Source organism: Epinephelus lanceolatus, chromosome 5, assembly GCF_041903045.1.
Source record: "Epinephelus lanceolatus isolate andai-2023 chromosome 5, ASM4190304v1, whole genome shotgun sequence".
Taxonomy (NCBI): Eukaryota; Metazoa; Chordata; class Actinopteri; order Perciformes; family Serranidae; genus Epinephelus; species Epinephelus lanceolatus.
The window spans coordinates 6,298,658-6,312,288 of record NC_135738.1 but is presented as its reverse complement, the minus strand read 5'-3'; the positions used below and the strand labels follow the sequence as shown (position 1 = coordinate 6,312,288).

The following is a 13,631-nucleotide window of genomic DNA, read 5'->3' as shown; positions in this document are numbered from 1 at the left end:
ACCACAGTAAATTTATCTTAATTATGGAATTGTATTTTAAGGACGTAATATCATCCGTGGGGCGCAAATTCATAGGATATCATACGATCTTCTCCCCCTGAGTATAGTTTCCATCATTTAGGGTCTTTGGTGAATGTAAAACAGTGTGCAAGACATTAGCTGTAAGCTACAACCTCGTCTGATTGTACACCTGGCAACATTAAAAGTGTGTCGAATTAGCTATTAGCAGTTCCTGTTTGCACTGTACCCACAGATCTACAGACTTCTATTAATGGATAACTCTGATACTTATAAAGCTTAAAATATGATTATTCTCAGGCATGTTCTGGAGTTATAAGGAGTGTCTTTTTTAAATATATTAGTGATGGACATTGGAGATAACTATATCCTTGGGAAGTGTAAGGCACACTCAATCTAAAAATATGTGTATAACTTCTGCATGTTCAGAATTTTGACTTAAATTGCAGCAATTGGGCACTAAGTGTTTTAGCACCTTGATTGCCTCCACAAGCTGCTGCTGGGCTGCTGACCGTGCTAAATCAGCCACACAAACTACAATAACTAACTTTTACTATTTTTAAACATGAGCACACACCTGTGCCTTTCACCTCCACTGTACCTCTGCCAGAATGAGGCACCAGTCGGACTCAGCAGCTGTCAGACAGACTCAGGAAGAACTCTGCAGAATCTGCAGTGTGAGCACCAACAGCACCACCGCTTATGGTCAGTTACTGCTCAGAGCTTTTCAGGTGTTACATGAGAGGGAACGGAGATCATAACTGTTCACAGACACAGATGAGTGCCTGGACAAGCAGAGGGAACCATACGACCCTGAAGAGCAGAGGCAATTAAGCTACTGTAAAAATCCCATTCCACAGTCTTGATAATTTATCAGATGCTTCCTTTTAGCAAGAAGCATCACAGACCTTTGGCTCTATGGCACGTTTGCAATCATGGAAACTGCATCCATATCACAGCAGCACATTAAACATCTGCTTTTCCTGCAGCAGCCACTACAGCAAAGCTTTTGGTGTTGGGTTTTCAGTTTCTGGGGAAATGTTACAAAGAACAATAACCAACCCTGTAATCACTGTTGGTCGGACAAAAGAAGAAACACCTGGTTCTCTGTAAACCTCAAGCTGTGGTAACTTGTGATGAACATTTTTGACATTTTAAGGACAATTAATTGCAGAAAAATAATCAATCATGATGAAAATGATCTTCAGTTGCAGCCCTACTTTAAGCCTTTTCTTTCAGCATTCAAACACTGAGGGTTATTTAAAGACGTCCTCGTCTTGTTCGGATGTAAACCTGCCTGATCCTGCAGCCATGCTGGCTGTTTGCGTGTACAGTACTAAAACATGAGAAACATGCACGCAGGATTCCTTCTCTGCTTCAACAAGTCTTTCTGTCTCTTTCTTCACTTTCCTTGTGGAAAGTGCAACATCGGCTGTGACACATCGACCGGCCTCTCAGCAGGTCAGCGTCCAGCTTCAATACAGCCACATCACAACACGTCAATTCTTCGACAGGATACACTTCCTACCTTTTGTGCCCAAAGGTCACTGCTATCTCTCCACTGTGGACCGCTCAGATCAGGTGACAGCCACGCCAACGTGAACGCCAACATCTTTGTGCACAAACATTCTCAGAGGACCGAGCGTCTGCAGCTCTAAAGGCCCGCCTGGCTCGCTGTTTATGCACAAAACTAAACTCCATCTTTGTGTGTGTGTGTGTGTGTGTGTGTGTGTGTGTGTGTGATCAAGGACTTGTGATCAGGAGCGATAGGCACTCATCAGTCACACGGTGCTGCTGCAGTGGTCGGGGGATTTTCTTCCCACCGATGCACAATATTGGAGTTGAGTTAATCAATCTGTCAGTTCTTCTGCTTGACTACACACATGATGAGAGCGGCCATGGTTTGGATTTATTGAGTGAAGGAGGGCTTTCACTGAAGGATGGGATCTATCTAGACTGAATGCTTCAGTGGCTTCGCCGACACACAGAGACACAAAAGTGGGAAAATCACACCGCCCACCAGCTCAGGGCTGGTAAAGTTTGTGTTGGTGAGGCTGCCGAGGGTGTCGACTCTGCTGTCAGCTCGGCAGCTAAAAAACAGCCATCAATTGTTGTTTTCTGTTAAAAATAATCAAAGTAAATGGTAAACAATGGGTGTGTCTGACACGCAGTAGAAACTTTACCAGCCACTTCATCTTATGGATGAAAACATGACAGCACAGGTGTTCAGGTGGTGTTACAGAGAAAAATGAACATGTGTGAACATCATCAAAGCTTCAGATTAGAGCCACAATGATTAGTCAATCAACGAAGAATTAATCGGCTCATTTATGCTCCACATTAGACTCAGGGTCCAAAATTAACACCTGTAAAGCTCCAAAATGAGGCTTGATTTCCTGTTTGGCGTGTAAATCCGAGAATGCCGTCTACTTGGCTTGGGCGGTACCTACTTTTTCATACCCTTGTACCTCTCTGTAATTTCACTGCAGTATACGGTACATGACAGTATTAATGTGCAGCGCCTAGGCTTGGGCAATATCCATTTTTTTTATACCTAAATACCTTCCTAACATTTTACCAAGGTTTACAGTATATAACGGTAGATATGTGTGTGGCACCAGCTCCCCGCCACCGCTGTCCGACTGGTGACTTCACTCCATTCGGCAAGCTCTACTCGCATTTCCGGTCTCATAAATACACAAAATCAACTCAAAAATGTCAACAAAGGCAGGCCCTAATATTCTTAAACCTATTTTGCTTATGAAACAGAGAAATAAAGCTGTATGCTTTCTGAATTTATGTTTCTCTATTTTACCAAACAAACACAAGCTTAATTGCTTTGTTAACTCATCTTAAAACTAGGGGTGAGTCTGTGTACACATTTACACGTGTTTGAGATCATAAACGGTTATGAAAAATTAGTACACGAAAAACATTTTTTTTTAGGAGGGAGGGGGTGATACTAATTGTTGACTAACTGTGATAGACTGTGAATATGACAAGAAATTGTGTGAGATCGGGTTTGGCAACAGGTCAGTAGCCTACGTGCTACGTTCTATTAAAACGGCACAGCCGTTAAGGGGGTCGTTCGCCAGTTGGCTGCAATGAGTACCGGGCCATCAAATCACAGCATTTTTGGAGAAATGAAACAACAAACAAAACAAGCGCACAGACCCATCGGTGGTAAAGTGGCGCACATGACTCGTGCTACAGACGGACGGACGGACGGACAGACGAGCCACGTATCTAAAGCAGGTAATACATCTGGCTACATCTTTCCCACATCAAATATCCATGATCAACTAGTCCCGCATGCGTTAAAGCGCACACAATTCCGTGTCCTCTCACCGCAGATGCTGTGATTTGATGGCCCGGTACTCATTGTAGCCTATTCTTATAAGACCCAATAATAATAATAATAATAAGTTACTGTGGACCTATATGCCATGCTTTTTAATAAAATGACCAGAGGAGTTCCCTGAAAAACAGGTAAAGTCAGCCTGAATTACTCGCGTGCATCCCCGGTGAAAATCGCTGACGTGCATGGGAAATACGGCTTCTACAGGCTCGCCATAGCTTACTGTCAGGACTCAGGGACCAGAATTCGGGATGGCAGACCGTCGGGATGGCGATATTTCGGAGTGGCGGCCTGTAACCGTTGGTTAAATGGCCCGTTCGGTTGCATTTCAGATAACTGGGGCTTTACTGGTATAATGCAATAGCACCACCCAGCGGTGAAACCCGTGTACACGTTTACGTGAAAAAAATGACCCACTCTAAACGTTCAGAGATTTTTGTCCACGAACTCACCCCTACTTAAAACACACTTCATTCAAACTCAACTGAAACAAAATAAAACTCACCAAAACCGTCTTGATTAATCTTGTTAGTTGTTTAGTTAGTTCGTCCACTGTTCTAACAAACACCAAATCTCAGCTGCGTCTTTCACCAAACTGACCTACGTACGATGCAAACTACATGCAAAACATCCACATTACAGCCTCCCCAGTATGAGGTTAATAAAAAGAGGAGCGTCTGTATTTTTGACGGCTTCGGAAATTATACCATCGGGATTTCTAAATACCCTGGTATATCATAATTCCGTGATACCACCCAAGCCTTCAGTTACTGAAGAACACAATCAGGAGATCAGTCAATAATTAAAGTAATCATTAGATGCTGCCCTGATGTAGACCTTTTGATATGTTTCACTGCCCTCTCTGTTGAATGTTTCAAGCCATTTACACCTCCAACCACAGTCAACAGTGATGTCATGTTGTACACGTCTACATCACTGCTGGAGCCAAACAGGATTTTAAGCTTTCAGAGTGCTTCAGTTGAAGATATGCATGAAACAGATTTCCAAAAAGAATGGTTAAAATCGATGCAGCAGAGATCAAGATATCCAGTCTTTTAGTCCAGACTTATTGGTCATGCTCCGAAAATTCTGGACCCTACATTTCCCATAAAGCAAACAGATAGCATCTTTCATTAGACTCTGGCTGTCTGGTAAACACTCCTGCCTTTAAAACTCCACACCTCCAGTTTGTAACACAGGCTTTCTGTTATAAATAAGTAGCCTCTGAGCTTAGAAAACAATATTTTCTCAATATATTATCTCACCCCCAGAGGTGCTGAGATATCTGTCACTGAGATTTCTGCCTCTGACTCAATACAATGGGGGGTAGTGGGATTGTTTGTGCTCCTCACAGCATTGGAAACTGACATAAAACTCTATAAATAATGTCCCAGTCCTCCCTAGGAACACTTAGAGCTGCCTCCTACTGAAGAAATAGCACGTATGAAAATTGTCCTGTGGCTGTCCAGAGTATCAGGGACATTGGTTTGTGTGACCCTGTCAGTCACAGCAGCTGGACGCTATATAAAAAATGTTGATTCTAGACTCCAGTTCTCACGGTCAAGAATCCAAAAGGCAAATAACAAAACATTACTCCATAATTTTACATAATAACTAGTCTGGTCCTCCCCCCTGTGAGACGTGACTTAAATATTTTTGTCCATTGCAGGTTGCTGCTGTAAGCTGTCCCAAGGAGCCGTCCACACTGGGAGCCGACAGAAACAACACATCATTTAACAATCCTATGACTCAAAACTCCCCTACAACCACTAATGAAATGTTGCTGCAGTTTGTCATCTCGCTGCCAATCCATCTCCCATAACTACACGTGTTCCTATTCATGGTTACATGCGACAGATCTTACATTATGTTTTATAGCCACAGCATTTTGTAAGAAAACATGATTCATAACTCTCAACAACAGAGCTTTTCTGTCATGATGCCATCATTTCAAAACAACAATTATTTTTGTCCAGATGGTGGCTTCATAATTTTGGAAAAAACATCTTTGCAGGCTCAGATCTCAAAATCGCTGAGGTCATTACCAGGCTGACTTCTTTTGTTGAGTCTTTATCAGGCTTTTATCTTAGACATACATAAAACAGCAACAACAGCTGGCTGATTTTGGGTCAGTGGAAATTCAGTCCAAACTCTTTGTTCTTCTGCTCAAAACAAGACTTTACAAGACTTGGTTTTCCAGTAAAATAACACAACACTTAGAGCAGGATGATGGTGAATCATCGAAGATCACAATATTTCTGACTAAGCCTAAATAATATATTTGATCATTGTATTACTGATGAGTTTAGGAGTGACCGGTCCTTTTAAAGATGAATCAACTAGTCTACAGACTAAAAATCAAGACTCAACTATTCTGATAACTGATCAGTTATTCAGTCTGCTGTCATATAAAACAGAGAAATGCAGCAAATCTTTACATTTGAGAAGATTATTGGTGCTTTGGACTGAAACTGGATGAAATAAATCAAATATCAGACACATAGACAGATCGATAAAATCATTTATCAAGAAATTAGGATGACCAATTATAGAAATTATTGATAATTATTGATAAGGAGTGCCATGTAGGTGTAGGCGAGTCTCCTCGGCAGTAGCAGCATCTAGAAATTACTCCCTCCCTCTCAGCCTCATCTACAGTACAGCCCTCTATTAGTGCTACAGTGGGGACGGAGTGGAGGAGCTGCTTCAGTAGTAAACCTATTTTTAGCCTATTTTCATCTCTCTCTTTTTTTTACACTATTTATTTCCAACTTTATGAATGTTTGTTTACTTGCTTGTTTTGTTGACTAGTTGGCACCTGATCAGATGTAGCACTGCTTGTATATTCTTTGTAAAATGACAATAAAGGCTTTGTACAGTCTGAACCACACACACCATCAGTGCATGCTTCATCCAGTCTCCACACACCAACATCCATAGAAAAATATAACAATTTATGGATTACATCATTACCACGCAGGAGAAGTGCCTATATATTGTATTAAACACATAAATTCTCACAGATGTGCATGTGGCAGCTGTATCTGAGCAGCACAGCAAAGACATGTCAACTCTGACCTCCAGCTAAAGGCTGCAAAGAGACGCACCACATTCAGCTGTATCTCCCTTTGAACTGAACGTTCAAATCCCCAAATTGTATCACTCAACCATCACCACTGTACACAGAGACACAACTGACCCTTAGACGGATTCACATCGGTTTAAAATCAACGATAACAGCAATGAGCGCGAGCAGAGTTCCTGGTGCGTTTACTCTCCACTACATCCATCCACCTCAGTGACCGACACTTACTCCCTGTCAGGAGTCAAATCCCAAAAACCACACAACAGTCTCACACATGCAAACACGTCCTCTGTGTCTCTGACACACTGAGCAGCAGTGTGTACTCACCTACAAGAAACCGTGAGTTCAACTTTGGTGGCAGGTATCGCAGCGGTGAAAGGGTCTGCGTCCCCAATACACGCCATATTCATCGAGCTGCTGCCTGGTCGATCACAACTCGCCCCGTATCCAGCGCCTTAACGGCGGCATGAGAGGAACCGAGAGGAGAGGAGGAGAGAAAGAGAGAGGGATGAAGAGGAAGCCTTGAAACCACAAGATAACGAGCCGTTTGGTTCTGGAAGCGCGAAGCACCGGAGAGGAGAGACGGAGACAGAGAGAGACAGAGAGGGGGAGAGACGCGGAGCTGCAGCGCGCCGGAGTCGCGTCTCTGTGCGCCTCGGTGCACCGGAGGAGAGAGGAGGTGTGGAGGGGAGGGAGGAGGACACACTCACAGGGGGAGTGTACTGTAGTCATCCATCTGGAAGAGCCCCAAAGCTTCATCTCCTTTTCTTTAGGAATTAGTTCAGAATATTAAGATTAAATGTAAAACACAATCAGGGTTTGGGTGTTGGACATGAGATTATTTGGGGCGGACATTAAAATGGTGAGTGTTACAACTGCAGGGTAAAGAATTAAAACCTCCGAAACAGCAGAAAAATAAGTTAAATACTGGACAGCCATGTTGACGGCTCATGGGACTGAACTTTCTCATGTAACACACGATACAAGCTGACGTCATTAGCATTAATTTGACTATTAGCATAACTTCGATGTTGTTAGCATAAACTTGACGTTAGCTAACAGCTAACCTTCCTTTACTAGCAGTCACCGACCGTTTAAACCCAGAAAGTGGTTTCAGACCTTACCATTGATCCGTTCATATGTTCAGAGTCCTCTTAGATTCTCAATCCTCTCAACAAAAGGAAATATATTTTGTCCGCTGCGTGAAAAATAGATTTTTAACCAGTTTCTCAACTCTCTTTCTTGTCCGCCATCTTTGTTTTGGTACGGAAACGGAGGGAAACAGGAAACAGGCTACAAATATGTTTTTATTTTTCAGCAGAGCAATATTTTATTTAGTTTCTATTTTTATTGAGACGGATATATAAGAATCTGTGTATATTGGAAATACCTTGATATTAACATGTAAGTGATTTTAAATTACTCTGAGTTTTTCATACATGGCTACCGGTAGTTATTTTTATTTATTTATAGAGAAACTGGCTCTGACCTGAATGTAACATGCTAATATGCTAATAAGCACCCAAACATTTGTTTATTGATTTTAAACATTTAGCAAGTTACACAAACATACGACACCACCACTGTAAGTAAGGTTTTTTCTCTGGGGACCATAAATGTCTGCACAAAATGTCATGGCAATCCATCCTGAAGGCAAGTTGTTGAGATATTATACGCTGGAACAAAGTGGTGGACCAACCGATAGACCACAGCCATGCCACAACCTTGATATCACACACAAACACTTCAGCTTTCATCCTGCTGCTCTTGTCAGCAGTCACATCATCAATAAATACAAGAGAACCAGTTCCACTGGCAGCCATACATGGCCATGACATAACAGTACCTCCACCATGCTTCACTGATGAGGTGGTGTGCTTTGGATCATGAGCAGTTCCTTCCCTTCTTCCTTCTCTTCTCTTCCCATCATTCTGGTAGTTGATCTTTGTTTTATCTGTCCATAATATGCTGTTCCACAACTGTACAGGCTTTTTAGATGGTTTTTGATAAACTCTAATCTGGCCTTCCATTTTCAAGGCTAACCAATGGTTTGCATCTTGTGATAAACCCTCTGTATTTATTCTAGTGAAGTCTTGTCTTGCTGACAAGAGCAGCAGGATGAAAGCTGAAGTGTTTGGGGCACCATTATCTGCTCAGATTCAACTAAATGCTTCAAAACTTGGACGATGCTTCACAGTGCAGTTGGACATTGACCTGAAGCATATTGCAAAAGCAACCAAAGACATTTTTAAGGCAAAGAAGTGGAATGTTCTGCAATGGCCAAGTCATATCATCTGACCTGAATCCAATTGAGCATGCGTTTCTCTTGCTGAAGCCAAAAGTGAGGGCAAAACACCCAAAACACAAGCAGGAAGTGCAGACGGCTGCAGTAAAGGGCTGGCAGAGCATCACCAGGGAAGAAACCCAGCATCTGATGATGTCTATGTGTCCAACACTTCAGGCAGTCATTGACTGTAAAGGATTTGCAACCAAGTATTAAAACTGACTGTTTAATTGATGATTATGTTAGTTTGTCCAAATACTTATGAGCCCTTAAAGTCGGGGGACTGTGTGAAGAAATGGTTGTCATTCCTACATGGTTCATACTACATTTTTGAAAAAAGCCTTAAATGAAAGCTGAGAGTCTGCACTTTAAGCAGGTATTCATTGTTTCATTTAAAACCCATTGTGGTGGTGTACAGAGCCAAAATGACGACAACTGTATCATTGTCCAAATAATTATGGACCTGACTGTAAATATGTATAGATTAATGTTTATAGTAATTGTCAGATAAAATGAGAATAATGTGGGGAAAAAATGACACTTTGTCTGGTATGTGAGGAAAGCATGATTATAATTTCAGTCTTTATTTTTTCAGGTCCTTAAATGTGTAAAGGTTTGTGTGTATATATACTGATGACACAGTGGAGACAAAAATCTGTTTAGCTAAATTCTGTGAGGCTTACCATCTGCCTGTAAATTGGTATGTAGTAGTTTTGGTTAAGGTTAGGGGAATGAATGTAAGTCATGACCACGTCCTCACACAAGTGACAAAAACAAATGTGAGTATTTGTGTATTGTACCTCTACTTCACACACAGTGTGTTTACATGGCTTTTAAAATCCACGTAAACATGTTAGTGTGAGTGAAATGGTCCTAATGTGAATTTGTCAGAGTGAGACTAACACATCCAGATAATGTGACTCCTGCATGTATACATACAGTCAATCAGACCCAAACTGGCCGAGGCGCTCTGAGCATGCCCCACAGTTTCCGCCCCAGGCTTTGACCCGGAAGTCCAATAGCATTAAATGTGTAAGAGAAGAAGAAGCCGGTAACAACATGGAGAAATCTACATCCAGAGCTGTGACTTTTTGGACGGACCAAATGTACAGAGCTGTAAAGTTGTCCACCATGGTACCAGTTAGCTGCTAGCTAACCGTAGCTAACTTGTTTGTCCATTGTTTGGTCTGTGACGTAATAGGTCAACAGGAAAAAGGTCCAATACTAACAAGCTGAAAGGGGGCATATCTCCACCTATCGTAGAGGAGTCACACATACTTAGGTCAATAAATGGATTCCCCTCCCGTGCTTGTATACTGGGACAAGGACAGTAGTCCAGTTAAATGTCCTCATCCAGCTGGACCTGTAGCTCCTGTTGTTTATTAAATAGCAATGATGTGAAGGTGATGAAGGAGACTCCACTGACACCGTCTTGCTTGTATACAGAAAAGGTTTATTACAAGTAGTACAGCATCAAATCAAGCATCTAGATTGCCTGGAGAGGGTTCGAAGCTGATATGAACTGAAAAACAGCCCCAACTACCCTGCTTATATAGGTTGGTTGTTTTTGTGAAATGTGAGACAAAGTAAAACAGACGACAGAGAGACACCCTAGTTGGACTTCAACAATCCTTGACCTGGGCCATAAATACCTTCTTGAGTGTTTTTGGGAGGCACAGCAAGCAACTCATCAAAAATGTTGTCTTTTTTAGATTTTGGTATAATAAATGTGTCCAGATGTGATCAGGGATTGTTGCTGGAAGCTCCTTCAGCATGGTCAAAGAGGAGGTGCTGCCTCTTTTTCTCCCAGGCAGCTGGCAACTATCACAATATTTTGGGTGGTGATATTGTATCCATACACGGACGCCACGTATCAAACTTTTTATTATATACATTACTCATTTTTTCAAATACACATTTTAATAAATCATTTTGGCCAGTCTTTGCCTCTAATGAGGCTTTAGTGATACAGTTAGGGTTAAATTAAGAGTTGGGCATGAACAAAATGTGTGTGTTTGTATTTGTATTGAAGACAGACACCCTAAAAGGTTAACATGTCGTGAGCTTTTGTTCTAAGGTTACAGTTATAATGATTAGGTTTGAGCATGTGACGATCAGGGTTACGGGTGTTGTAAACCTCCAGGGAATGAATGTAAGTCAATAAAGTGTCTTTACAAAGCGTCAGTGTGTGTGTGTGTGTGTGTGTGTGTGTGTGTGTGTATGTGTGCACGCACGCGGAGGTTTTCTGTTAATGCGGAAAAACTACTTTCAGAATGCTCTGCAGAAGAGGGCAACCTTCAGACAGCCGAGGAGAAACTGTACTGTACTTAAAGACCAATAAGAAAAGACTCACAATAGACCTGTGAGTGGCTGATAAGGCTGTTGATCAATAAACTCATTGATTACTTGGCTGGGAGCCTAAATTCATTCATTTTAAACCCAAATTTAGGACTGTTTTGGAACAACAACTTCCAACTTCACTTTTTCTTTTTAAATGTAAATGAGACTTTGTTATTCTTGTCTGTTAATTCGGCGGGATACGAGGGGTGAAGAGGCCCCGTGTGCGTGTAATTAAATGATCTCTTTTCCCAGCGGTAGGTTGACAATTACTGCTCCAAAAAATCATTTAATTACTTGTTTGCACTAATGTTATGAGCTCCTCTGATCGTGTGGATGAGGTTGAATTATCCAAAAGCAAATTTTCCTTACAGCCACCCTTTAAAATATAAGTAATTAAGATGAAAAATGGCAAAGAAAACAGACAGTTGGCTTTCCCTCCATCAAAATATGAAGTATTACTGGCAGCAGAGCTGACTGAGTTATCCATGTGGGTGGGAGAAAATGCAATTATCCGTGCTTGGAGTGTAAATGGAAAGTAATAAAACTAACAGTGTGACTTAAATATACTAAAGTAAGTTTAGAAATAGTGGTAATTTTGAAATAATTAAAGACATGCAGTGTTTAAAAACGAAACGAAGAACACCCATGGCTGATAGGTAATCAACTGAACACGAAGAAAATGGAATAATTAGGCCTCACATGGATCATAAGTATTCAGTGTACCTGCAACTCACTGTCCTCTCCACCCATGTGGAGCGAGCTGCTCCTGTCAACAGCGTATCAGGTAAAAAGGTGTGTCACATGAGCTAAAGCCAGAGTCACAGGCAGATGACAGAGACCACCTGAGGAGCAAAACAAACTCAATTAAGCTGCTCAGCATGAAACTGAGAGCTATAAATGGGAATACGCGTGTCAGCTCCAATTAGTCTGAAGAGACAGACAGAGAGTTCATTCTGCAGGTCAAACACCTGTTAGATTTGTGAATTAAGGAGCCATGTGCTTTCTGTGGGGTGATACGGGTTTCCACTGACATGTATGATGTCACCCTCTGTGTGGTCAACATGCAGTCCGAATGTTTTCGTCATCGTCGACCCCTTTTAATTTAAGTTTTACAGTAAATGAATTCTACTATGAGTGCTGGTGTCCTATCTGTTTTTTGGTCTTTTGGCCAGTTCCGTGGAGTGGAGTTATGCTACACAGACACACTGTTGTTTGTCCACTAACTAATACATTTAGATATCAGATTTTATTGTACGTCTTATTTATTGCCGTATCACTATTGTCTTACCATCAGAATTTATTTTCAATAATAAATTGAGAAATGTATCATCTAATCTAGTCTTCCCATTTTTGTAATATAATAATATAACATCAGGGTTTATGGTATGTCTTTATATTAATATTGTATTTTTATTACGCCTCCACACACCAGCAACAGTTGTGGTCCGAAGCATGATGTTTTCAGGATGTCCATCCGTCTGTCTGTCCCATTGTTGTGAATTCAGTATTTCAGAAACCTTGAGGAAATTTCCCCATTTTGGCACAAACAGTTACCTGGACTCAAGGATGAACTGATTAGATTTTGGTGGTGAGAGGTCAGAGTTCTCTGTGACCTTGCTTCCGTCTCATTCTTGTTGAAGCGATATCTCAGAAATGCCATGAGGAAAGTTCTTCACATTTGGCACAACCGTCCACTTGCACTCAAAGACAAACTGATTAGATTTTGATGGTCAAAAGTCAAGGTCACTGTGACTTTGTATCTGTGTCATTCTTGTGAATTTGATATCTCAACAATAACTTGACGGAATTTCCTCTAAATTGTCACAAATGTCGAGTTGGACACAAGTATGATCTTTTAAGATTTTGGTGGTTAAACGTAAAGTTTACTGTGACCTTGCCTCTGTCTCATTCTCTTGAAAGTGGTATATCAGGAATGCTTTAATGAGAATTTCTTCCAATTTGGCACAAACGCCCACATGGACTAAATGATGAACTGATTAGTCTTTGGTGGTCAAATCAAAGGACAACATCACTGTGACCTTGCATCTGTCTCATTCTCATAAATGCAATATCTCAGAAACACCTTGAGAAAATTTCTTCATATTTGGCACAAACGCCCACTTGGAATGAAAGACAAAGTGATTATATTTTGATGGTCAAGGGTCAGTGTGACACGTTTTTAGCCGTAACTCAAGAATACATACACTTATTATAACAAAACTTTAACAAAATGTCTAACAGGATGAAACGATGAAGTGATGACATTTTATATCCAAAAGGTCAAAGGTCAGTGTCACTGTGACATCATCATGTTTTAACATCATATCCCAGGAACAGAAGGGAAGACATTTGGTCAGATACTGAATTGGTGACTCTAATCTTGAAACTGCACTGATTGTATAGATCTTCTGTGTGTGAAGCATCCATGTTTTTAGAATTTGTAGCTTCTTTGCAGAAACATCCAGATTTGAAACACCGCCTGCTGTTATGACTTCATGTGAGTCTGGACAAACACAGATGTAAACTGTAACTTGACTGGTTGTTGG

The 13,631-nt window shown here is 41.2% G+C and overlaps 1 protein-coding gene across 1 annotated transcript in view; it reads right to left on the bottom strand.

The window, feature by feature from the left end:
* LOC117261641 (copine-8-like) overlaps positions 1-7,004 on the bottom strand; it is a 104,674-nt gene extending 97,670 nt beyond the window's left edge. Inside the window, exon 1 of the mRNA XM_033634036.2 lies at positions 6,789-7,004. Within this exon, the coding sequence (XP_033489927.1) occupies positions 6,789-6,871 (83 nt within the window). The 5' untranslated portion in view covers positions 6,872-7,004. The remainder of the gene's footprint in view (positions 1-6,788) is intronic.
* Between the last annotated feature and the right edge of the window lie 6,627 nt (positions 7,005-13,631).